Below are 26791 nucleotides of genomic sequence, written 5' to 3' on the forward strand. Positions count from 1 at the left end.
GGGGCGTGGCGCCAACACAACCATGTTTGCAAAACACACCCAAAAAAAGACAGGATGAATATGGACGTGGGCCACGTCCATATTCATCCTCTGTCCATTTAATTATTCTTATAGTTAAATGGTGCCACGTGACGTGGCACCATTTAACTATAAGAATAATTTCAGTTATATGTGTGATCCACTTAAAGAGAGAGCTGTGTTATCTAAAGGATACTGGTTTCAGGTCCCAGGACTACTGACGGGTATTGAGAAGAACGATTTGTGATATATTGCAAACTCTTATTTTTAACCAATTTGTATTTTTCCAGTAAGGTCAAAATTGCCATATAATGTCATCCTACAAGAACGATGGCTACAATAAAGTTGCAACAATAAGTTTAAGTTCATTAAGCCAATCCAATTAGCTATGAGCTAACGGGGCTAACACAGTTAACAGAGCTATGAGCCAACAGGGCTAACACAGCTTACAAAGCTATGAGCTAAAGGGGCTAACACAGTTAACAGAGCTATGAGCTAACAGGGCTAACACAGTTAACAGAGCTATTAGCGAACAGGGCTCTGTAGCGCTCCAGAAAAGCCTAGGCTTGCTTGTCTGCTTCACATCATATTTGTACAGCTCTTTAGACCTTTGCGCCTCGAGAGTTTGACAGCATTTGTGGAGTCCCCAAGGGATCAATTCCTGGTCTACTGCTTCAGTTCATGAATGTTACATCATCGTCCAAAAAGTGTTGGTTGTATAACCACACAGTCACATGAAATCACTTGAGTGCATGGAAGACATACACTTGTGCACCAGAATGTAAGCCTTAGCTACCAGAGATATGCTTTTCATGGTCTTCCAGGTCCTTGTTTTGAGGTCGGCTGTAGCTCATGGAGAGGGGTCGGCTCATAACCACAAGGCACCCGGTAAAGCAAGAGGCCTCTTGTCACAGCTGGATGGAAAGTAGTTCATGCTTTTATCTGCAGCCTATCGCGATGGGCTCCTCACTGCTCACGACAGTTCTTTCAGAACGTCCCTTCTGGTTTTTTTACAGGAGAAAACATGTCATCATGTTTCACTACTTCTCAGAAGTAGGCGTTGGCATCCAGTTGAATCAGGAATTCGCCCTGATTAAAAAAAAATTTTGTTTCAAAAAGTCCTCCATCGCCTTTTGCACCCAATAAATCTGACGGGCTCTATAAGACCTCTGAGGTCATCTGGCCTCTTGCCCGTTATGAGGCTTCAGCACTCAGTTTTTTGTGCTTCAAGCTGATGGAATATTCTGTCAGACTGCATCAGCTCAGCCTCGCTGTTAACATTTAAAAGCAGGCCGACAACATCCTCTCGTCTCCTGTGCATTTGATTAGCTTTATCTTTTTGTGGCTGTCCGTTTTAATTACAAATAGCTTTGTGTGTACATGCCTTTAATGCGTGCTGCCTTAATGTGAAGCTTACTGTATTTCCCTCCGCATGAAGGTGCTCATGTCCCTGCTTTGAGGCTAGCAGTGAGGGAGAAGTCCTCACTGCTACAGTAAACCAGACTTGTGTGTGTGTGTTTGTCTTACTCTGACGAGGTCCTCGGGGAACTGTCCTCGTGAGTTCTCGGGGACGTTGATGGGCGGAATGACCCAGTCCCTCTTCACCCGCCTCAGAGTGCCATCGCCCCTGACAACCACGCTGCGCCATGGAAACAAGATCTCTGGTACCCGCTGAGTCAGTGTTGTATCACTGGGCTTCACCTGCAGAGACAGTAAACAAGCGTTGAGTGCTGGGCCACACACACACACACACACACACACACACACACACACACACACACACACACACACACACACACACACACACACACACACACACACACACACAGACACACACACACACACACACACACACACACACACACACACACACACACACACACACACACACACACACACACACACACACACACACACACACACACACACACACACACACACACACACACACAGAGAGAGAGTGAGCTGATTTGTAGAGCCTGCCTGGGAAGGCTTGGTGACTCAGCGTATTTCTGACCTCATTCCACTGGCTTAGATTAATGCTCCCATTATTGTCCGTCTGATAAATTACCATCACCTGTCAGTGTGTGTGTGTGTGTGTGTGTGTGTGTGTGTGTGTGTGTGTGTGTGTGTGTGTGTGTGTGTGTGTGTGTGTGTGTGAGATCTGCATGACTGGTCAGTGAGCAGCTACACCACAGGTTTTACAGAGGATGATAAGGAAAAGGACAGCCCCTGACCTTTAGGACACCAGATTGTGAAAGGGGTTGATTCAATTCTGCTGATTGAATGTATAGAATACATTGTAAAAAATACATCAGAGATGTGAGTCATTACATAAGAGGTAATCAACTAAATGACTAAGAACAACATAAAGAGACATTTCCAATCAGCGGAGCAAGATAAAGACTTTTTTGCGATTAGAATATTATTATCTTTTATATTTCATTAGTATTTATATTATATGATTGGTAATCTCGTTCTTTTTTTTTTCTATACATTTCTTAAAATTGTCTCCAGCAGCAATGAATAAATAAATAAACAACGTATTTTTTTTTTACAAATCCAATAATATCCATGTTCATATAGATCATTTTGGCGCAGGGTCTTTAGAGGCGCAAGCCCCCTGGTCCGGGCTGTTTGGTGGGCTCGTTTGGTAGATCTCATTTCTTTATCGACCTGAGCGTGAGCTAGAGCGATCCAACGCCACTGCATTACAACTTCACCCGAATAAAAGAGTGGATGATTTCTTTTTGAGTATATGTTAGGTATAATTTGGTACAACGTCTCTTTCCACAGAAGTTATACCTCCGATGCAACAACAGAGTCGTGTCACACTCACCTCTTCTCTTTTGGGCACAAACACTGTTTTCATTCACAATCTTTTCTTTCTGCTACAGTCAACGACACGCATCACTTCCTGCAGGACCTTTTACATTTAAAGCCTACCAGTAAAAATGTATTTGCGAGATGCTGGAAATATTAGAAAACAGCATGTGGGAAATATTGGGTTACGAAAAGACTACCGTAACAGTAAGCAAAGTAGACGAATGAGAAGAATTAGAAGGATTTACTAAATGAAATCAATCAGAGTTTGTATCAAAAGCAAATGGAAACAGAAGCAGATCAGAAAACAGAGAGGCCTACGACTAAAATATGTCAAAAGAGGCAAAGTGGACGGCAATACTTCATACACCTACAGCGTTATTCTACAGTGGACCTGTCACACTGACGTGTGGAGCTTGGGGGCTGTAAATACACCGTCTCCCTCCTCACTGGCAAACGCTGGCTGTTAACCTCCATTGCTGCTCCTCACGGGTTCTCCTCGTGAAGGATCGCTGACAGCTTCTTTCCCTCTCGGGGAGTCTCCTCCTCGCTGACGCCGACAGCAGAGAAAGCATACGGCAGCCGGCTATTTGTGGGCCGCGTTTAGATGAGCTGCCACTCAAGGCCGGCGTCGGGTATACATGCAGAGGGCCTTGTTAGCGCATGAAACAAACTGGCAGATGGCTGTTGGACTCACTTTGTCTCTGCAATCAGCACTTGGCCAACCTCAGATGTCTACTAGGCTGGAAAATACCAATTTATATCTGCACATAGTTCATCCACCATTACTGAAGCCTCGGGGGGGCTTATACTCACTTGAGAAAGTATATGCTGTATACTCACTAGAGACAGTATATTGTGTGTGTGTGCTGTATACTCACTAGAAACAGTATATACTGTATGTGTGTGCTGTATACTCACTATAGAAAAGAAATGACTCATTGGATGAACTCAATGAAATTGTTGGCAGGTTTGCCATCCAATAATTATATGCAACTCCAACTCAAATTTAGCACATCAGTGCAATAAAATGTAATTAAGTTCGTCCAACTCATTTGTATCAAATACATCTAAAATAAAATAACGATATTCATTAAATTAAATTAATTTGTGTTTGTCCAACTCAAAATATATACTAACAAAATATGCAAACTCCACACAGAAGGAACGCCCCGACTGGGAATTGAACCCACGGACCTCTGGCTTTGAGGCGAGAGTGCTTGCCACTACACCACCGTAGAGCCCTGAAAGTGTTTTCACCTCATGTAAACAAGTGATTTTCAGCTGGCGCATGCGCAAAGAGTAGTCCTCAATGAAACACATTTATTTTGAGTTGATATGCACACCATCTAACCTAAATAAATCTAATAAATGAAAGTATTCATACATTTTGTGTTACACCCATTAAATATAAATATCTATTTTTGTAATTGATTTATTTAAATGTATCAAACAATATTTAAATGTGTCACCTCGAAGAAGGGCTTGAATCGTTTTTGAGAGTGTAACCTAAATAAATCTAATAAATGAAAGTATTCATACATTTTGTGTTACACCCATTCAATATAAATATCTTCGTTTTGTAATTGATTTATTTAAATGTATCAAACAATATTTAAATGTGTCACCTCTAAGAAGGGCTTGAATCGTTTTTTTGAGTGTAGAGACAGTATATTGTGTGTGTGTGCTGTATACTCACTAGAGACAGTATATTGTGTGTGTGTGCTGTATACTCACTAGAGACAGTATATTGTGTGTGTGTGCTGTATACTCACTAGAGACAGTATATTGTATGCGTGTACTGTATACTCAGTAGAGATAGTATATACTGTATATGTGTACTGTACACTCACTAGAAACAGTATATACTGTATGTGTGTACTGTATACTCACTAGAGACAGTATATACAGTATGTGTGTAGTATATACTCAGTAGACATTACATACTGTATACATACCTGCAAACTCATGAGGGGTGAAAAAGGAAAAAGGTGACAACGGGGGGGGGGGGGGTGCAGGTGACTTTCTTTATTTTTTGTCACCACACCACATCCACGTTGTTTGAAGACTCAAAGCTTTTAGAACCACAACTACAGTCATATTATTGTTCTGACCACAAATCTAAATAATGATAATAAACAGTTTAAGAACAAAAGGTCCTCCGCTCTGACTCAGCCCTATAATGATAGTAATAACAAATATACATTGTCATTATATATAATATGGTTAAAGTCATTCATGAACCAACTTCCTTTTGTTTAGCCTGAGCAGTCCTCGTGGACTTCTCCCTGAATCTGTTCTGTCTCTACCTGTTTGTCACGATACTCATATTATAACTTCTATACATATTACATACCTGCCATAAATATCATGATACCCGATACCAGAATTCAATACAATACCATAAAAACAATATGGTACCATAAATACGAGACTGGTATATTTATGTATAATAGTAATAAATAAAACATCTGTATGGTTCACTTTTTACCAACTTTTTCAACACTTAAATGACAGTAATATTAGTATTAATACAGCCAGATATGAATGAAACGACATGGTTCCATCAGAGCATTGATGATCACGATGAGGCCGTTAGTCTCTGACCAGATGATCCACAGTTCATCAGGATGAGCAGCTGGAGAGTTACACAACTTTACAGACTGAAACATTTCACTTCTGGCATCTTTTTATTTTTTAAGCCGAAGTCGGTCTCTAAGCTCCGCCTCTTCTCTCGCTGTGAGCGCTGCGCAGCGCAGTGTGCGCAGACAGCTCGACACGGAGCAGCGCGGCTCTGATCGCTCTCTTAATGAAGTATCGATACTAAAAATATGCTAAATCACATCGTGTTTAACGTACGGTACTTTGTTAGCATCGCTACACCGTGCAGCGTGACAGCAGCAGATGTAGCGGACTAACATTCAAGCTAACCTGAACCCCCAAACGCTGAAGACATCTTGACGCTGATTGGCCAAGACGCGACACGTCCCATCAAAGATGCTTTATTGCGAAGAGCACCACATCACATTTTCTCCGCATCTCACTGCAATCTCAACGGCAGCTGGCCAGTTGACCCCCCCCCCCCCCCCCAAAAACAAAAACTCTTCGGATGACCTATTTCGAGTTCAAAACGGTGAATTTCACCGAAAGGTGACAAGTTTGCAGGTATGTGTATATGTGTACTGTATACTCAGTAGAGACAGGATACACTGAATATGTGTGTGTACTGTATATTCACTAGAGAAAGTGACGACATGTACATGCAGCAAATATTTCATCACTATTCAGAATATGACAATATTCTGAATTTGAAATGGTTTACGTAACCCTCATATTCCATTTGGATAATCTGAATGAAGCCTGTTCTTTTAATGGAGCATTTTTAGTTACAACATGTGATATGTGTCCTTCAGCTTCTAGCATTATTCTCTGGACATGTCCTCATGGGTGATATGTGTCCTTCAGCTTCGATAGAAAATTAATAACTGTATCTATAAAATATGTAACAAATTAAATCACAAGTTCCCTGAGCCCAAGGTTACATCTTTAAATGACAACGTGTACTGTGTCTACAAGTGGGTCTAGATGGAAACGGTTTTACCTGTTTAGGTCCTGCGCTGTTGCTGGTTGGACGAACGTGGAGGTGCACCCTGGTCTTCCAGACCTGTTTGGACTGCGGGTCTTGGGCGTACACCACCTCCACAGCTTTTCCACTTCCCATCGGTCTGAGGCGGCGCAGGGTGTAGACCGCACCGTGCTCACTCACCCCGAAATCAGATGACTCGCTAACCTGGAACCACACCTTCCTTCGACCGCAGTCCGTAAAGCTCACTGAGAGGGAGGGGGGGGGGGGGGGGGGGAGAGAGAGAGAAAGAAAGATTCAGATTGAGTGGAAAAAGCTGCCCTGCTGAATCCATTGATGGTTCATGTTCTCATATTGTCATTCATTGATTAGTAGTCAGCATTTAAATCAGATCCCACATGTCAGGCTAAATTTAATAAAAAGAGAATAGTTATTGATGCAAAGAAAATTATAATGTTTCCAGGGGTGCCATGAAAAAAAAACAGTGGAAAAGGAAAATGTAGCTTTATTACAAAACTGTTGGATTCAACTTCTTCCACACAAAACAGGAATAACCCTTGTATTGTATTGTGGACTCGAAGCCAAACACACACCATTGTCTTAAATATAATTGGATGCAGTGGGATTAACATTTCAATCTGTGAAGATTCTCAATCATCTAGGTCCTTGTCTATTTAGAGTTTCATAGTTGAACGGGACTGGACTTCCTTTGACCCTTGAAGATGACTCGCTTCAATGCGATGACAGCGTTCATTCGAATGGGTCCAGTCTGACTTTTTTGGAACATTCAGTGTTACTCAGGAAAACCCAATGTGGGCATCTTTAGATCCAACCAATTGTTTCATGCATTCAATGTATTTTTGAAGTTTGAATCCATCATCATTCTTGTTGTACTTGATAGCAGTCTTCCTCTCTGCCTCTATTGGGGACATTACCGACACCTGTAAATCCGGGGAATAGTGGGAATCTACCAGTTGGACTGTTTATCGAGTCACCCATGTGCAAAAGTGATCTTGTGCGCACGCAGGTGAGATAAAAAAGGATGGTGACCCACTCGTTAAAAAGTATTTCCATAGCGGTACTTGAAGTCTGAAACTCCAAAGGGAACTATAAAAGGTCTGGGAGCCCCCATCAGCTGCACGCTAGAACTTTGAGAAGTCTTTTGGATGAGTCTAGGGTTGCATGGTGTACCGATACTAAAAAGGTACCTGCCTGCACGCATTGACTGCAAGGGGGTGGAGCTTCCCAGCGTTCACACACTAACAGGCAGCGCTCACTCAAAGCGATGATCGCTGGGGAGAAAACATGGCGCCAAGTGCATTTTACCGACCGTCCTCGGCTTTTTGTGTAAATCAATGCAACAAGTGAAATCTGGAAGTACTTTGGCTACATTGCAGACAGTGAAGGAAAGCCCACTGACATACAGACAGTGAGGGAAAGCCCACTGACATACAGACAGTGAAGGAAAGCCCACTGACATACAGACAGTGAAGGAAGGCCCACTGACATACAGACAGTGAAGGAAAGCCCACTGACATACAGACAGTGAGGGAAAGCCCACTGACATACAGACAGTGAAGGAAAGCCCACTGACATACAGACAGTGAAGGAAAGCCCACTGACATACAGACAGTGAAGGAAAGCCCACTGACATACAGACAGTGAAGGAAAGCCCACTGACATACAGACAGTGAAGGAAGGCCCACTGACATACAGACAGTGAAGGAAAGCCCACTGACATACAGACAGTGAGGGAAAGCCCACTGACATACAGAGACCCGTCCGCAAAACGTGTTTCAAAGCCACTCAGACCAAGTGAGGCAACACGTCAAACGTGGCAAAGCGTCTTTCAGACAGACACCCCAAACTCTTCAAAGAGTTCAAAGAACAACAGGTAAGCAGATGTGATTATAAACATGATGCACACCGCAAGATCACCCATATACAGCCTAACACGAGTAGCCTTAGCCTAGTTTGATGACAAGTCTATATGATCATGATGTCATAATGCACACAAGCGTACTAAATGAAACACGATTGATGCAAAATGGCTACATGCTGGTGGGGCCTTAGGGTGGATCTTTTTTTTAAGTTAAGGAAAAATAAATATTCCATGAATTAAGATAAAATAGGAACTCTCCAATTGCACATACTTAAGGAAGGAACTATGTATCATCTGGTCAGATACAGACAAACAGTCTAAATAGCCGTGTATAATCACTGCACCATGTAGTTTTCATTAATATCTCGCTGTAGGCTAATACTAATATTAATGCCATTTGTTAAGTGTTGAAAAAGCTGGGCAGATGTGTATTGCGATTTCGATCAGATTTGATAAAACGTGTCTAATTAACCAGACAAGCACATGGTGTAGACGCCATGTTCCTTAAACATGTCGTCTACCTGACGGAACAGCTGGAGTCATGTAAATAGACACTCAATGCCTATTTTATCACCGAGTACTCACTCAAAATACCAGAAGTCCGAGTTCCAAACTGTCATGATACTAAGAAAAAGTACACGATAAAAGAAAAAATACAGGCTCATATGGTTAATGGTAACTAGACTTGTATAGATCTTTTATAGTCTTCCGACGACTCAAAGCTCTTTAAAACAAGGTGCCACCTGCTCATCAGACGCTATATAACCATTCATACACCGTAGGCACAGCTACGAGGCAACTTGGGCTTACGTTGCTGATGCCCCGCCCACTCCTCCTCTCTACCTCCATCTGCCTGATGCATTGTGGAGGTCTGGATCGTGGTCCATGCCTACTACCAACTATTCATACCCTCTGTCATATTCATTGAATGTGTTGTAACTCTGTAATGATTCCTTCTGTACACATGACATCTATTGTTTCTGTCCATCCGGGGAGAGGGATCCTCCTCTGGTTTCTTCCCTTCTTTCCCCATTTCTTCCGAGTTGTTCCTGATCCGATGTGTAATATGTGATATTAGGTTATACAAAATAAACTGAATTGAAATTAATTGAAAGTGTTTTGCCCAAGGACACATCGACATGGACTAGTGGAGCCGGGGATCGAACCCCCGGTCCTCTAATTGAAGGACATCCTTGCTCTACCACTGACCAGTCACCCACATATCCATATTGTAAGACACTAAATAGTCTCTGGTACATACTTCTGCCTTAAATAGTTTTGTTTTCCATATTCTGAATGCTAATTTCTTCAACTCTTCCTCACCTTTTTCAACATTTATTTTTATTTTTAGCAGCGTTGCAAAAGTTGATTTGAAATGTGCCTGATGGCTGGATGGAAAAATCCAGAGATGGAGAAGAGAGAGACTGGAAGAGGGCCGGAAAGAGGGAAACTACGAGAAGGGCCCAAAATGTGTGTATGTGTTCTCTCCTGTCCAGCAATGAGTAGGGTAGAAGTAGACTGTATCCGAAGTGGACGTAGATAATAGTTGATAGACATGATTGTATTTATCACTGTAGTTGGTAATTTCTCCTTTTCATTATCATCATTTTATTTCACGATGTGAAATATTTCCGTTTCAGCTTTATCATGTTATTATGCATGTCATGCATGTCTTTGTGCATCGTCACAAACTGTGATGTTGATAAATTGAATCGTCTTTTCTGCTATTTTTACGGTCACACTTGTGCGAACATCTGTTTAGAACTTGGAACCGCACTAATTTACGTATGAATTTCAATAATATATGTGGAGCTTGTACATCCAGAAACCGGATAAAACAAATTCAACATGCTACCGGCACGTCCATTTTTCAGGAAATGGTCAAATAAATGCCAAAACAAGTGAAGTTGGTGAAGTATTGTTCATTTCTCATTCTTTGGTTTGTGTTTCAAAGCCTTTCAAATGTGAATTATGGAAACCTCAGTCAGGATCCTGAGTGTTTTTATTCCTTTTAAAAAAATAATTAGAATTTCACTTTCTTTTTTTAAACAAAACATTTTTCAACTGACTTTCTTTGTCCACTCGGGTGGACAGCATGTGTCTATGTTTTGATTCAGGAAACACCCTGTTCTGATAATATTCAATGCAATACACACACATTGAATCTCTCCTACCTTCCAGATGTCATTCAGCAGGAAGGCGTCTTCAGTTTTACTGACTTGTACATCAGTTCACCAAATATTCTCACACATTGAATTAACATTGAATTAAATATAGACAACGTGATTTTTGTAATTTCTTCCCAACATAAAATTAATACTTGGTATTTAGTTGCTATTTGATGTCAAAAAATGATATTTACATATGAAATTTCAGAACTTCTTCTGATTAAGATACGAGCATTTTCACTGGTAAGAAAGATCAATAAACACAATCAAAAGGTATCAAACTATCAAAGACTGTGGCGTGATGATTTTGTCATGTTTCAACAGGAGCAGACAGAAACCGAACACACTTCAATCATCAACATCAAGAAATGACAAGTTAACTCTGTCCTGCTACGTATCTCAACAGACACACAGGATCATAGGAGGATCTGATCTTCTCAGCCTGGAGCTCTCTTTGAGATAATGTAGGAGATCAAAAAAGAAATGTTTAAAAAAAGAAAAAGTCTCTATGAATTCACATCCTGTCTGTTTTATTCTATTTCCCTTTTCCTTAAACAGTTGTTGGGCTCCGGGCGGTTTGTGATGATAAATCAAATCAAACAAGCTGAAAAAGCAAAAGATAATTTTCTAGTTGAGCTGTTTGCCATACGCACGCCTTGACAGCGCGGAAGTCACTTTGGCAAAAAAAATTATGTTTGAGAAACACAGAGTTCTCTCCAACTGTATTTTGTCCATCAGAACTCAGTGTACCACATTGGACTGTGTGGCCCTGGCTGCTGCCCCCCCCCCCCACTACTCCAGTGTGACTACACAGCAGAGGGGGCATTTTCCACGGGGAAGATAGCTATTGGTTAAGTCTCAGATGGGATCATTTAAATAAAGACCAAAGCCATAGAAGCGGCCCAGATGCAGAAACATTCTTTAAACACTACATGCAATTGTTTGATGTCACAAAAAATATTATTACTTATCCAGTTAGAGGGGTTCAAATATTAGGTATTTCTGAGGGTGACATTACAGGAGAGGGTATGGGGTTAATAAAATCAAAAGGCTTCATCACTGGGGATAAGAACATTACATCCTCATTACATTGTGTCTCAGGAGTTGACAATTCGGCTAATAGGCAGAACTGGATTGTCTAAAAGGGGTCATCCTTTGGTGCTAAAGGAGGTGGGGGGGTGGGGAATATTCAGTCGTCTTCTGGTGACTACAAGAATTCAAAGCAAATTTCATGAAAATCCAGCGATAAGTTATTTGAGTAAACCTTCATCTGTTTGTCATGGGGTAAATAAGACCAGGCACAAGAGGAACGTCAATGCACCAGAGCTGGGGAATATAATTATTATTAACCTCTCACGACAAGCAAACCTCAGCCTCATTTTATCATGTCAATTCTGTGGAGTCCCCTTTTGCGGACCATAAATATCAGAAATTGTATCAGTACGACTAGAGCAGCGGCACTTCTGAACCAGCTTGCTCCGACACCCCCCAACATCCTCCACTCTCTCTGATGGCGGCCTCTACCAGCTCTGTGTGGAGGCTCATACATTGTCCATCGCCACGTTCAAAAACACTTGTGTTGCCACTTGATGTTACAGCTGTGTGGGTCGCACAATGTGGGGCAGAACTGAGCATGGGGCTTTCACATGTCGCTGGGCGGTGCCCAGCTCAACCGTTCATATTCGGCGAGCGCAGCACAACAACGTGCGCCGAGATAACCGCCTCAAAGTCGACAGCGTCCACAGATCGGGGGGCCATAGCATGAAGTCAAAGTGCTGTATGAGTAGTCAGATGACCACGTTTGACTTTGTTCTCTCACATTAGCTGAACAAATTAAGCCTCTCTTGCACTTAGGAATGTAACTATTTATGGTGTTCTGCCAACTGGCGGCATGGCTCCAAGGGATGGCAATGTCTGTCTTGATCTTTCCGTTTGTCCACCTTGTGCCAAACTGAACTACTATTGGACGTATTGTCATGAAACGGGCTCCCCATGAGATTAATCCTAATTGCTTTGGTGATACAACAATGTTTCTTCTGGCTTCTGTGAAATATCTCAACATGTACTAAATTGACTAGCACAGCATTTTGTCCAGACATTGATGGTTCCCAAAGAATGAAGGCTACTGGCTACTCTACTTTGTGGCTTCTTTCTACAGCACTATTATTAAGGCAAAATCACCTATATCCATGCTCAGTTCTGCCCCACATTGTGCGACCCACACAGCTGTAACATCAAGTGGCAACACAAGTGTTTTTGAACGTGGCGATGGACAATGTATGAGCCTCCACACAGAGCTGGTAGAGGCCGCCATATATTAAACGGGCCGGAGTTTAAAAAGAGCACAGAGTAAAGCCACAGAGATAAGCCACGCCCCCTCTCCTGTGCGAATGATGCAAATAAACAACAAATAATTTACTTAGTGTAACTTATAACGTAAGTAACTTAGCATATGTTACATAACTAAACCTATGTATTCTTGAGCTTTCCCTAAACCATTAAGTTATATCCACAATAAGTTACTTCCTCCTTTTCCGTCATATAGACACACAGCCTCTAGACTTCGGCATCCTCTTCTTGGATACGTATCGGTGATCAAAATCCCAAGACATGATTTTTTGCAAAGTAGAGTATTTTGCTGACATTTACCCATCACGCCCATGGTCTGGCCTTTAGTCTTGTTAACGTGTCTCCAGATATATTTTCTTTGGGTCACAGTATTCTGATCAACTGAACGCAGAAGTTGCGTCTGAGCTTTGGTAGATTTATAAATGCCGTGTTCCGTAGCGGCCAGTGGCTAACAGATACAGTCCGTTTAAAATTAAAGCCTGGTTATCACTGCAGTTGTGGTGAATAAAGGAGACTTTACAGGATCTGCCAACATACACCGATAACAATATATCTGTGATAACCCAATTAGGTCCAATAAACTGGCACGCCTACAATCCATTGGTAGGGCTTTAGAGTTGTGTTATATATTCAGAATGGTTAGTGGTTAATGTTTCGTAATTTATGAAGCCATAATCCATTTTTAAATGTTTCAAGTGTGCATGTTTTACATCTTGAGACAAAGTACTGGCAGAGGAAGGGCTGTACGACGAATGAATATAATCAAATGAATAGGCCCGTGTCTGAAAGAGCTACTCGATAATGGCGAAGGAGCATTTTCTAAGAACCCCAATCATGAATGTTGCCCACAAGTGCAGCTTGATCAATGCACTGCTGGGATCTGATCAATAACCTTGCTGGGGAAAAAAAGGTTTCTAGTGGATGTGCACAGACACACACACACACACACACACTGCACCATACATCCTCAAAGGAAAGGTAGCAGTAGAGAAGAGGACAAAGTCAAAGATAAAAACTAATACGAGTGTCTTAAATTTAGTTGCGTGAAGAAAACTATAACGCTTGCCAACGACCTTTCCACGACTAAGAAGAGATGAAACTGTGACTATGTAACATCCAATAGCGTTGACGGGGAAAAAACAAGACTAAAATAAAAAACTAAATCCTTATTTACATTCGTTGAAAAAAAAAGGAAGAGAGAAAATGTAAAAATATCAATGCAGCGGTTGTATTTCCTGTGGTGTACGTCGAAGTTCACAATGATAATAACCACAGGCTGATGATTATTTAAAAGAGTTACTGTTCCTGTCTAAACTAGACTAAATAAACAGGATGAGTCGACAAATAGGATACACAAATAACAACATTTGACACAGGTCTAAGTATATACAAGACTAAGAATGTTGGTAAAAAATTAACAAGTGATCAGAGCAGAGTGCCATCACAGGCCATCATAACTTAGTTCAGGGTTTCTTTGAGGTATACGGATCATCATCCCATACGGTCACATCCAGGTGATCCTCAACTGGTTTCACGACGCTGGTGACCGATTGGTCTTCACATCCAACTTCAAATGGGTGATTGTTAAAATAATCACAAATAAATATTCAAAACTGGCTGCAAACTGCATGAAGCAACTTCACTGCCACCTAAAAATCAGAGGACCATGTTGGACTAAAGCAGTGGTTCTCAAACCTGTTCTGTCAAGCCGCACTTTGGAAGAAGAACCCCCAAAAAATTGCAACAAAATCGTTCGTAACCCAAAATCAAAAATTTGCCTCAAAGGGCTTTACAATCTGTTCACATTCGACATCCCATCAAGAAAAACTCAAATTCCTTGACTGGCGGATATGTGCAACAAAATGCTAATGTTATGTTAAGTTGTAATAGTTTATTTTGATAACATCTGCAGAGGTCTTATGTTTTAAATTAATACATATAGAAAGATATTATAATAGAAAATATTAAGGAGAATATTGATATTGTTATTAATGTATTATGAAGCATAGGGGTAATGTTTACTCTATGCAAATGTAAATGGCAAGAATTAATGTATGTTGCATGAGAGTGACTGTATGTTAGTATTATAGATTGACGAAGCCGGTTGAATTCCGTGAAGTGACTTACAATAACAAGAGACTTTTATTGTGAAGGTGACTTTAATTGATGGGACTCTTATTGTGAAAGCGACTGGAACCGGAAGTGACCGGAAACAGGAACAGTATGAGACTCCGCGTGTGGAGGAGATCGTTCTCTTTCTCAGGTAGGCTGCGACGCGGCAGGCTGTGTCTCCCATGTGGAGCCTGCAGCCTGCAGCCGGCGCCGGGACACGAGGAGAGTGCTTTGAATGTTTGTTTCACTTTTCCTGCCATTAAATGTTGATAACTTAATCCACGCGCGTCCGGAAGCCTGTTTTCCACCATCTGCGAAGTGCCCAGTTTCAGAATACTCAACAGTTAGCATACTAACATTTTCTAATTGGCTGATGGGAACGTCCTTAGTTCTGCGGGCGCACAATATTGGGAAAATTAAAGTTTGGACCTTATGATGGCGATCAATGAAAAGTCAAATACCCAACAAGTCTTTAAGTTTTAAGGAAGCTATACTTTGGGATGTGGTTGGACTAAGTCGCAAACGTTGTGTTGCTCGCCTTGTAAAATGAACTTGATGTGGACCTGGCAGAGAAAAGGAGCGTCCGCACCACCGAATACACACACACACACACCAAAGAGAACTAAACGGGATTAAAGCCTCACAATTGAATCCTCCAAAACAATTTTCTGTCGACTAAATACTTACAAACACTGTGTGCGTGCGCGCGTGCGCGTGTGTGTGTGTGTGTGTGTGTGCGTGTCTCGTAGTGACAGCTGGGTGTTGCTAGATAAACTCCTGTCTCGGAGCGAAGCCACAGGCCAACTTCCTTCTTCCCTCTGATAACCCAACCTAAGCAGATTTCATGAATTTGACTTTAATTAACCCTTGTGTTGCCTTCGGGTCATTTTGACCCGAATCAACATTACACCCTCCCCCCGCCTTTGGGTCATTTTGACCCGATTCAATGTTTCACCCTCCTGTTACCTTTATATTTACTAACATATTTTACCCTTTGGGTTCAATTTGACGCCAGCAATTAAAACCTCCAGAAAATTATTAGAATTAATATTGTTTTCCAAGTTTAAGTGTGAGGCACTTTATGTTTGTTTGTTGACTACCGAAAGAACACCGACATTAAACATTGAATGGGGTCAAATTAATCCTAAAGCGGGGGGAGGGTGTAATATTGATTCGGGTCAAAATGACCCGAAGGCAACACAAGGGTTAAGAGGATCCTGCCAGGTCTGGCAAACAGAAAGGCTTACTGACTGTTCAACATCAGAACGGATGTGAGTGTTCACCATGAGTGAGGGGTTACTATATGTTGAGAATTTAATTATTGATTTGATTTGGATTAATTTACCTTGAGCGACATCCAAAAACCAACCTCAGGGCTCCAGACTAACTTTTTTTACTAGGAGCACAGTGGCCCCTAACTTAAAATTTTAGGGGCGCAAGCAGAAAATTTAGGGGCGCACACTATAAATCGACTTGCAAAGTGTTCCCATCATTTTTACTGTATTACTGATAAATACCCCCCCCCCCCAGAACGCAATTTTCGGATATTAGTCAGTCGCGCGCAATTCCAGGATGCTTTATTTTCATTGGTTGCTGGATTGAATCTTACCCAGATACGGGTTGTTTTCTGATTGGCTATTGTGTAGCCCATTTTTTTTTTTGATTGGCTGATAAGTGGCTCCTCTCAGCAGAACTCCAGGGGAGCGCTTGATTCCTCCACGGTGAGGGCAGCGCGGCTCATGTTGGCGCGCTGCGGCACATTAAAACATTAAATAGCCGAGAGTTTTTTTCAGCGTGAGAAATACGATGTGTGGCGGGAGTGCGTGACTTAAGACCGAAATGCGTGCGTGACACTTGAGAGCCCTGAATTCGGCCTCCTCGGCGCACTGGTTAGCAGCCTCTTGTCTTCTAAATGCGACTGGGAGTGGAGCTGCACTTTCATTGCACAGGTCGCGGCACATTTTATGTTTCAGACTGGCGTTGTGTTTGATCAGCGTGTCGTGTTTTAATTGTGTAGTGCCAGTCTTATCAGCACATTTCGTGTTCCCCGCATGTTGTGGGAATCAACAGCAGAATTTACATTTAATTGAATTGGTCTCCCTGAAATACCTCAGCCAGGTGAACTCGCGCAGCCACTCATCGCGAAAGCTGAATTTCCTGCCTTTTTTCGCCACGACCGTTTCCTCACAATCTGAGTCGGACTCATTCTCGGGATTTGTCTTCTCTATATCATTTAGGAAGAAAGTACGAACTGATAGTCCGCTTCGCCATTGTCCATTGTTTACAGGAGACACCGCTATGTAAAATCTTTGGATTCGCGCGATAACCCCCAAGACCCGCCTCTTTTCACACATTAGCCTATAACCGTGGTCATCCACCCCCCCCCCCCCCCCCGCGCTCACACACAGGCCAGCCTTCTTCTTCTTCTTCTTCTGTTTTCGTCTCCTTTCTTCTTCTTCTGGAGTTAATGTCGGTTAGCAAACCAGTCATTCAGGCATTACCGCTAACAATAGTGGGCTGAAGTGTAGAACAAGTTTGTCAGCAACAAAAATATTTTATAACAAAAAAATAAATAATCTGCTAATTTACTGGTCGCGCATGCGCGAGTTGATGAAAAATGTACTCGCACCGTGTCTAATTTTAGGCGCAAAATGCGACCATTTGGTTGCAGTCTGGAGCCCTGAACCTGTCTCACACTTCTCCGGAACTTTAACCACGAGCTGTCTCAAGGTAAGCTCCAGGGACATTCTGAAAATGTAAGTAAACTTAAACTCGACTACATTCGTCATATGACATATTTGTACATGCATACATGAAATGTGGTCTATGCATTTAACCCATTCCTAGTATTTCAGGAGCAGTGGGCTGCAGTGAAGCACTCGGGGAGCAATTCAATTAAATTTAGTTCATTTTGTAGAGCCCAATATCACAAATTATGAATTAGCCTCAGAGGGCTTTACAGTCTGTACACATATGACATCCCTGTCCAGGACCTCAGATCGGATCAGGAAAAACTTTAAAGAAATATTAAAAAAAACTTTCACGGGAAAAGCTGGGGGGGTTTAGTGTCTTGCTCAAGGACAACAAGCAAACTATGGGGTGAGTGGGGTTCGAACCTGCTACTTTGCGGTTCTCTACCCATGAGCCACAGCCAACCCTTTTTTACCGATTCCAGTGAAAAAGTGCTGTGTTGACTAATTCTAACCCCACAGAGGTGAGAATCTGTTGTTTCGAGCTACAGTGTAGTTTGGTCAGAAGTACTCCACAGTAAAGTACAGAGCAGAAGAAGAGGTTGCAAAGCAAAGACTAAACTAGTCTCCTTGAACATCCAACCATCTACCAGCGAAGGGTGGGGAGAGGCCTTCAGGAAGTGGGCACTTTGGAACTGATCTCTCCTGTCAGCTGGTGTTGGCCTGGTTTCATGTTTCCAGAGACGAAGACGAGCATTCCCGAGTCATGGGAAAGTCCATAAAGATGAAGATGGCAGAAACAGCTCAACAGTCACGGGAGTGAAATGTTGGCTCTCTCAGAATTTATTCAGCAAAAAAGCTTCCATGTGCCGTTTAGCGCATCAACTCCTGTTGTCCGCAAGCGGCGGGAAAACACCTCGAGCGAGAGTACGAAGTTGTATCTACTCGTTTTCTTCATGCTGCTGTCTAATAATCCACAATCTAATATCCTTTACATTGTGTACACTTTTCCTTGACATATTCTTACTTTTCTGACAAGCACATGGCCTCTTTATGCCACTCTTGCTTTGCCCTAGCAACTGCTGCCGCTATCTCATAGCAACTGCCTCTGCTCGAGATAGCCAGTGCCCTCTCTCCCCTGCCCCTCCATTAGAGAGAGAGAAAAAGAGAACATCTTTTGCTAAAGGGGGGGGGGGGGGGCTCGGCGCTGCTGTATCTGCATTCCACAGTGTGCCTGGCGGAGAGCATGTGAAGCTGGATGAGTCACAGGAAACGAGAGAGGCTAACATCACCTGCTGTTCACTCATCCAGACGGTTACCGACCCGCCGGGCCTTCATGCCCCTGCATACGTGCTGGTGGGGTGAAATCTCTCCTGAAACACACCTCACAGGTGGCTGCAGTCCAGCACACACATACAATTGTCACATTTACATATAAACTCTAGAAAGAGTTTTGCTTTTGATTGTTTAAAAAGCTGCAGGACTCTGCTTGGCACGGCGGGATGAAAGATGTTAATGTAGACCCGTGCTTTAAATAGTGGGGAATAATTATTCACAATGACAGCTTTATTTGTGTCGAAATATGCGACGGACTATGAATGCCTTCTACCAGAGCTGGAGGGGATTTATCTGTGGAACGTTTCAAACAGGGAACTGAACTGAAAAGGAACCTTGCTCTCTTCAAAGACACAAGACTCTGTAAACATGAGCAGTGTACTTAAGGCTTACCTCAATATTCTTTATTTGTTTTGATGTTGTTGAACGTTGAATACTTTCACATGGATATTTTCTTTTTTCCCCAGAACAAAGTTATCAACTAATCACGTTTTCTAGAACAGGATGGGATAAAACAACACCTTTATTTTCTCCTTCAACCCCAACAAAAGGCAGCGCAAAGCAGCTCCACTCGTTCCCTTCTTAATTAAATTCAGTTGATTTATTTGTTTAACTTTCACAATAAAAACCCTCGATATATATATATATATATCAGGGTTTTTCCTGGGTCAAAATGGGTCTTCGGTGCTCCCCAATAGCACCGGAATTAGCAGGCATCTATGTCTTTTTTTTGCTTTTTTTCCCATAAATAATGGAGGCAATGCTTGAGGAAATCATTTTGCTAAAATAGATAGGCTAATAGATTGACAATTAGAGATGCACCGATCAGGTTTTTGGTGCCGATCACTGATCACTGAAATCAGTATCTGCCGATCCGATAATACCGATCACGGTGTTGATTGAAGCATTCTATTTATTGTGTCGCATTATTGCCTAGGACTATGAGGAAATACATATATAAAGCACCTCAAACATGAAAGAAATTACAGATTTCTTTAAACATTTAGGACTTTTACTTTGAGAAATGTCCTAATTGATACATTTAAATTGTTTGATTGCTATTGTAGGGGATTTCAGATATGTATGGAACACATCTGCATTACTCATTTCCTGGAACTCTTGGGGAAATCCATTTACAGGACTTTGTTTAACATACAAAAGTCTGACTTATTTTTATAAACTCTTCCTTGGTACAGTAAAAATGTTTAAATGTTAGCATAATTTAAGCTAAATCTCAGAAACGATCTCTAAAGATACAAAATCAGTTCATTGTTTACTTGTATATGTTCGTGTATGATTTGTCGACATCTTATTTTGATAAACGGATGTCGTTTCACGTGGTTCTTTCCGCTAACTTTGCAAAACCGGATGTTGTCACATAAATCCTTCCGCTAACTTTATCAAAACCCTCACGCTCCCGATCGAATGCGTTTACCGTGAACATCAGTCTCTAGGGGCAGACATGTGAGAGTCGGCTGAGTTGACCCAGAGATTCAACTCGGGGGACGGGGACGCCGCGTGAGGATCCCCTCGTGGACCTCTCACTCTGCGGCCCTCGCAGGGCGCATTTACTCCGTTGAGGTGCGCCGCGATTGAAACCTCTCTGATAGTCCAGGTGTATTCGTGCACGTCGGGCTGTTGAGTGACCAGCAGCTGGCCGCTCTGTCCATTCGCGCACCTCACAGTTGCGTATTGATCAGACAAGAAGACACGCTTATTAACTCGATTACTATTGATCAAAACAGAACGAGGGTTCGGCTGTAGCCTACTTGAAACATACTATTGAGAACATATTTGCTGACATGCACGTGATGAACACAGTTGTTTTTTTTCATCGCAGACTTTTTTTTGCCTTAGGCGCTCGGGATTTGTCATAGGCGTTCGGGAAAACGGCTTAGGCGCGCGCCCAAATGTTCTCTATGCAGGAAAAACCCTTTATATATATATATATATTCTTGGGGCGAGTTATTTCACATGTCCATGTTGTATATTGCGTCACGCCCCTTCGCCCCCCGCCCCCCGACCACTAAATATGCAACCATGATTGGTCATGTCTTAGTGGCCGGACCCAGACAATAACCCGCTCTCTCCCCTCAACCCTGCTGGAAGCACAAACATCGTCGGCCAATTTTTAAAATGTTGTCCGTGTGTGTCAGTCTTGGTCTCGAATATCCAGACGAGCGTCCTGCCACAGGCAGCATCTTTTATCTGTTGTGTTTTATATCATATTGTACTGTCTCACATCGCAGAGCGTTGTGCGGCGCATCACCACAAATGAACACAATCCCACTAAATTGCTGACTTGCTCAGAGATATAAATCTGCTTTATGAATGTGATATAAATCTGCTTTATGAATGTGATATAAATCTGCTTTATGAATGTGATATAAATCTGCTTTATGAATGTGATATAAATCTGCTTTATGAATGTGATATGACGGTGGATTTAACATTCAACACACACACACACACACACACACATACAGGAGCTCCCATCTGTTTCTGTGTGCTGGACAGACAATCGATATCTGTAGCTCACAACTGCGACTAACTGCTGATTGTCTTGGCGGACTCTCGTAGCTGAATGAGATTTACTTCATCATGCCGCCTTATCCAATTGTAGCAGCGCCGGTATGGAACCACAAAAGGGCCTCTGGAGAAACCTGACCGCTTGTCCCCCGCGGTCACAAAGTATGTTACCGGTTCATTCTTAATAGATACATGTTTTACAAACAGCACAGCAGAGCCGGCAGATTACTCAGACGGTGATTAATATACTGTCTGTCGTCATATCGTCTAATATTTCTGTGATGCAGAGAGCGCCATAGCAACGCTCTCCTGAGTGGAAGGCCTTTGGTTTTCCACTGGATGCAATCTTAAGGCTGAGCCCTTTACATTCACTCATTATCAATTCTTCGCGTTATGTTGAGGCTCTGATCAATCTCTGCATTGATCTGCCTCTAAACACACACACACAACACACACACACACTTGACATGCAAACAGATTAGCCAGGTGGCTTAGAGCAGCACGCGGCCGCCATGTTGAGGCTGATCCACCCGCAAGACCTCTCGCCGTGTACTCTACACACTACCAGAAGAATATACTTGTGTTTTTGCATGACCCTCTTTATCTCTGAAAAAAAAAAATATATACAGGACTGTCTCAGAAAATTAGAATATTGTGATAAAGTTCTTTATTTTCTGTAATGCAATTAAAAAAACAAAAATGTCATGCATTCTGGATTCATTACAAATCAACTGAAATATTGCAAGCCTTTTATTCTTTTAATATTGCTGATTATGGCTTACAGCTTAAGAAAACTCTAAAATCCTATCTCATAAAATTTTAATATTTCCTCAGACCAAGTAAAGAAAAAGATTTATAACAGCTGAGTGTTTGTCAAGGCTCAGGAAACCCTTGCAGGTGTTTCGAGTTAATTAGACAATTCAAGTGATTTGTTTAATACCCTACTAGTATACTTTTTCATGATATTCTAATATTTAGAGATAGGATATTTGAGTTTTCTTAAGCTGTAAGCCATAATCAGCAATAAATCAGAATAAAAGGCGTGCAATATTTCAGTTGATTTGTAATGAATCCAGAATGCATGACATTTTTGTTTATTTAATTGCATTACAGAAAATAAAGAACTTCATCACAATATTCTAATTTTCTGAGAGTCCTGTATATATATATATATATATATTACAAAGCACTCTGAAATGTATTTTCATCATCCAAGTAACCATTGACTTTAATTAATTTTAAGATCTGCAGAGATGTATATCACACCTCAATAGTGTGTCAGGACTGACATATGTACGTCAGGACAAAAAAATATCTGGTTTAAAATAATGTTGATAGCTTTAGAGCTGCACTTGCTTTTGGACTTCCAGGTCGTCTCAATGTTAAGTTTAGAAACATGTTTTTACTAAACTAGGGTGTTGTATTGTAGATTTCGGGAATATTATCTGAACCTGGTTGTCTTTTCATATTGGTGATCTTTTTTCATTAATCTATTAATTATTTTGAAATTAATTGTTATTATTTTATCTCTAAACTAGAATCACCATGTCATGTTTCATATTTCCAAGTGTCCGAAATGTCCTCCCTTCATCATTTTATCCTATTATACATTTATGTAAAATGAACATACTTGGCTGTTAAAGTGTGTTCCGTGACCTTTGACATCATCGAATCAGTTTCTCCTCCAGGCCCGGAAGAGGCGTTCCTGAGGTGTTGACAGACAAAACCCAAACACATAAAGCCTCCCTTCACAGCTGCTGCCAATGCTGAGTCATAAAAAGTAAAATATACCCATCACAACTTCGCAAGTCCAAGGTGACATCATCAAAGGTCCACCGGAAGGAGAACAGCAACCTCTCCCCAACTGGACTCAGATCATTACTTAACCCGAACCATCGTTACTTAACGCGAACCATCGGCGCCCCAACGTGGTGAACACTGTTTGTTAAGGAAGTCCTCCTCCTCCTCTGCTGCTGCTCCTCCTCCTCTGCACAGCGACAGTTAACATTCAGCACACAAGTCTGTCAGAGAGACACAGACGGCTGGACACATGAGAGTAAAAGCGAGATGAAAACGGCAGGAAAAGAAAATGAAAGGAGAGAGAGACACACTCAGTCACAGGGGAACTCAAAGCCAATGACACAGTGAAGAACTCCACTTGTAGATCGGAGCCTGAGCAAACATGAGACAACTACCAATTATCACCTTCTGCACCTGCCAACACACACACACACACACACACACACACACACAGACAAACACACGCGCGCACACGCACCAGGCTGTGTTCTTTCCAGCGAGGCTCGCTGGGTGTTAATAAAGCTGTCTCCTCCGTGTTAATGAAGCCATTAACATGTCTGTTCCCTCCTTCTGCTCCCCCAGAAAAAGATCCTCCTTCAGCACCTCCTGAACTTCTGTGCGGCCCTGCATAAAGAGCAACGATCTGTGGCCTAAAAGATTTTTTTTTTAAATGTGAAATAAACCTTTTTATCCGGTTCAGGGAGAGGCATTTGAAAGTTTAACGCACACACACATCCTCTCCTCCGCTGCGGTTTCCTCTGGTCGGCAGCAGATATCCCCGAGGGAAAAGGCTTCAGGGAAAGGCTTTGAGGTAGACACCTGAGACGTTTAAGCATTCTGCTATCAAACGGTACGCCGGGCGGTGTGTCTGTGCACCGAGTACGGCCCTGGAGGGGTGGATGGCACAAGTCTGGTTTCTGGAGGAAATCGATTGCGGTGCCAAAGTGGGCCGACACCCCCTTTAGGCCATCGCCGTGATGAATACATCTAGGCCTGAGCTCCTGAGCTCCTGAAGCAAGGCTCTGATCAGATGGGGATGTGAGCCAAGTCCATTTCATAAGCTGTCCCATTTACCTCAGAAAAAAAATATGTTTTAGAAACAGAAGACTCAAAGCCACCAACAATGGACTCCTTATTAGTTATTCTTGCTGCAAATAGTAGAATAACTATTATTGTTATTATTAGAGTATGACTTATGACATTTATTTGACCATTGATGGTTTTTGCAATCCAGGGGATACTTTGTGTTCAAAAAGTGATCTAGTACAAAGTGCGGCGGTTATCGAAAGCTACAAGGTAAAATAACAAGTATAGCACCCAAGAAAGTCCACTAAGGGTGGGCGGGTGTTTAGGAGGAGTCTCTCGAGACCCCTGTTCAAGTAAACATTGACTTTACAACACTCATGTTACGTTATCTTGCAGTTGTACGACTCAATATAATTGTTTTACATTCTGTGCCAACAGAAGTTTGTCTGTTGAACTATTGTCCCGTTCTATGTGTCCGCGCATGTTGACTACAAAAGAAGCCCAACAGTGGGAAACAAACAGGTTCCGGTCTGCTGAGGGTTAGTACGAAGGAAAGATCAAGATCATGCTGCATGGAGCAATACGTTTGGACATCCGTGGTACGGTGTGAAGCGTCCACCAGAGGGAAACACTACGTCCACCAGCTGGTCTCAGAGAGCCCAAATAATAAGATCAAAGGCTTGAGCCCCACATTCTTACTGCCTATTATTTTAAACACGTACATTAAAGAAAAGAGCCTTTCTCTGTTATGAATAACTATCAGCACATGCACTGATGGTGTTGGGTGTTAATTAGAGACGTTAGCCGTCCCTCGCTTGTTGTGCTTTCTTGTGTATCGAAGGGGCAACATGTCTTCATTGTCCGACAGAAACTCTTTTTGTAATTTTATTCAGCTTTAGTTCACATTTATAGTAGGCATATAGGTAGTTATCATCCGGGCCATAATCAGTGTGTTTCAGGATAATATCCTGATAATCAAAATGTACTCTTAGAATGGCACTGACAATAACTGGAATCACCTTACATTTTGTAAATAAACAAATAGCTTTCGTAAAAACTCATCACCCTTCCCTCCTGTCCCACTCCGCCATGATGATTTCCTTTCTTCCTCGTTCCCTCATGAGTCCAGTTGTCTGGTACAGGTTCCATGTGCACTCCCTGTTTTGAACAGCAGCCAAACAGGTATCCGCTGGTTTCATCGTGCTCATTTGGAATTCACTCGGCTGGTTTTTACATCCCTTGCATTTATATTCTGTACAGAGGCCTAATCCATGATCCATTATGATCCTCTTCAGTTCAGACCCATCACGTTGTTTTTTTTCATTTTCATTGTTTTTGAGATACAGTTTTTGTTCACTGCTGAACATAAAACCACTTTTTACATCTTCAGTCAAGAAAAACTAAGATTAAAAAAATGGTAAACTTGTGTCCCAGAATAAAGCAGCAGTTTCTTCTTCTTCTGACCGGTCAACTAACAGAACTTACCACGTCTGTAAATGCTGCAGTTTGTTGCTTCAATCAAAGTCAATAGATTTATTTCCAAATTGAGGTTACTGTGACACAGTTCTAATATCTAATCCACAACTCCTCCTCAACTAAATGTTAGTTGGACTAACCATAAGGTATACATAATTGATTGTGTGGTTTATAGACATGTCCCCATAATGTATACGCTATTGATTTATTGTATGGTTTGTAGACATGACCCCATAATTTATATGTTATCGATTTATCGTATGTTTTATACACATCACCTCAATAATTTATACACTATCGATTTATCGTATGGTTTATATACTTGACCTCCATAATTCATAGGCCATCCTTCCCATCCGTCCTGCACTTTAGGGATTCTGAAGAAAATACATCTAGAAGTATTCAAAGTGGCTGGTTGATGGAGTATACTCAGCCCACAAAGTATGATATGAATAGAGCCTCAGAAAAAAAGCCTTGAACATCACTTAAACATGCACAGAAACCATATTTATACATATGTTATAGTTTTGCAGGTTATGAGTCAAACTCTATGAGTCCGCCTGAGATTCCAAGACTGAGGGTTTTTGGGTAGACATTAGTAAGTGCATGTAAAGTGATTATGACTCCAAGATTAGAGATTCAGCCTGGAGCTGTGTTCGTCTGCAGGAGCAACGTCACACACACACACACACACACAAACACACTTGGATTATGGATGTAATGAATGCCAATATGTAAAATGGCGTCATCTTAAAATCATCAACTCCCCCATTAGTCACCACCCTCCGACCCTCCAGCCCCTCTTCCCTCTACCTCACACACAATCCTATAATCCTGAGCCGAGCCAGGCCAGGCCAGGCCAGGCCCCCAGAGATGGGACCACACCTCCCTGCTCCAGACACTGGGACAAAACATTAGTATATGTCATAGCTCGTCAGCGGGCAACATGATGAAGGTTTGAAATCTGGAAGAGGAGCTGGTGTCCCTTGTGCCGTAGCTC

At 42.0% G+C, this 26791-nt stretch overlaps 1 protein-coding gene across 3 annotated transcripts in view; it reads right to left on the minus strand.

The window, feature by feature from the left end:
• The window catches only part of LOC130193901 (cadherin-2-like), a 78005-nt gene that overhangs the window by 31875 nt on the left and 19339 nt on the right, over window positions 1-26791 (minus strand). For all 3 annotated transcript variants that reach the window (XM_056414729.1, XM_056414730.1, XM_056414731.1), the window contains exons 3-4: window positions 6443-6672; window positions 1546-1719 (exon numbers count right to left, since the gene is read on the minus strand). In XM_056414729.1, the coding sequence (XP_056270704.1) occupies window positions 1546-1719; window positions 6443-6672 (404 nt within the window). The remainder of the gene's footprint in view (window positions 1-1545; window positions 1720-6442; window positions 6673-26791) is intronic.

Source organism: Pseudoliparis swirei, chromosome 5, assembly GCF_029220125.1.
Source record: "Pseudoliparis swirei isolate HS2019 ecotype Mariana Trench chromosome 5, NWPU_hadal_v1, whole genome shotgun sequence".
NCBI classification, from domain to species: domain Eukaryota; kingdom Metazoa; phylum Chordata; class Actinopteri; order Perciformes; family Liparidae; genus Pseudoliparis; species Pseudoliparis swirei.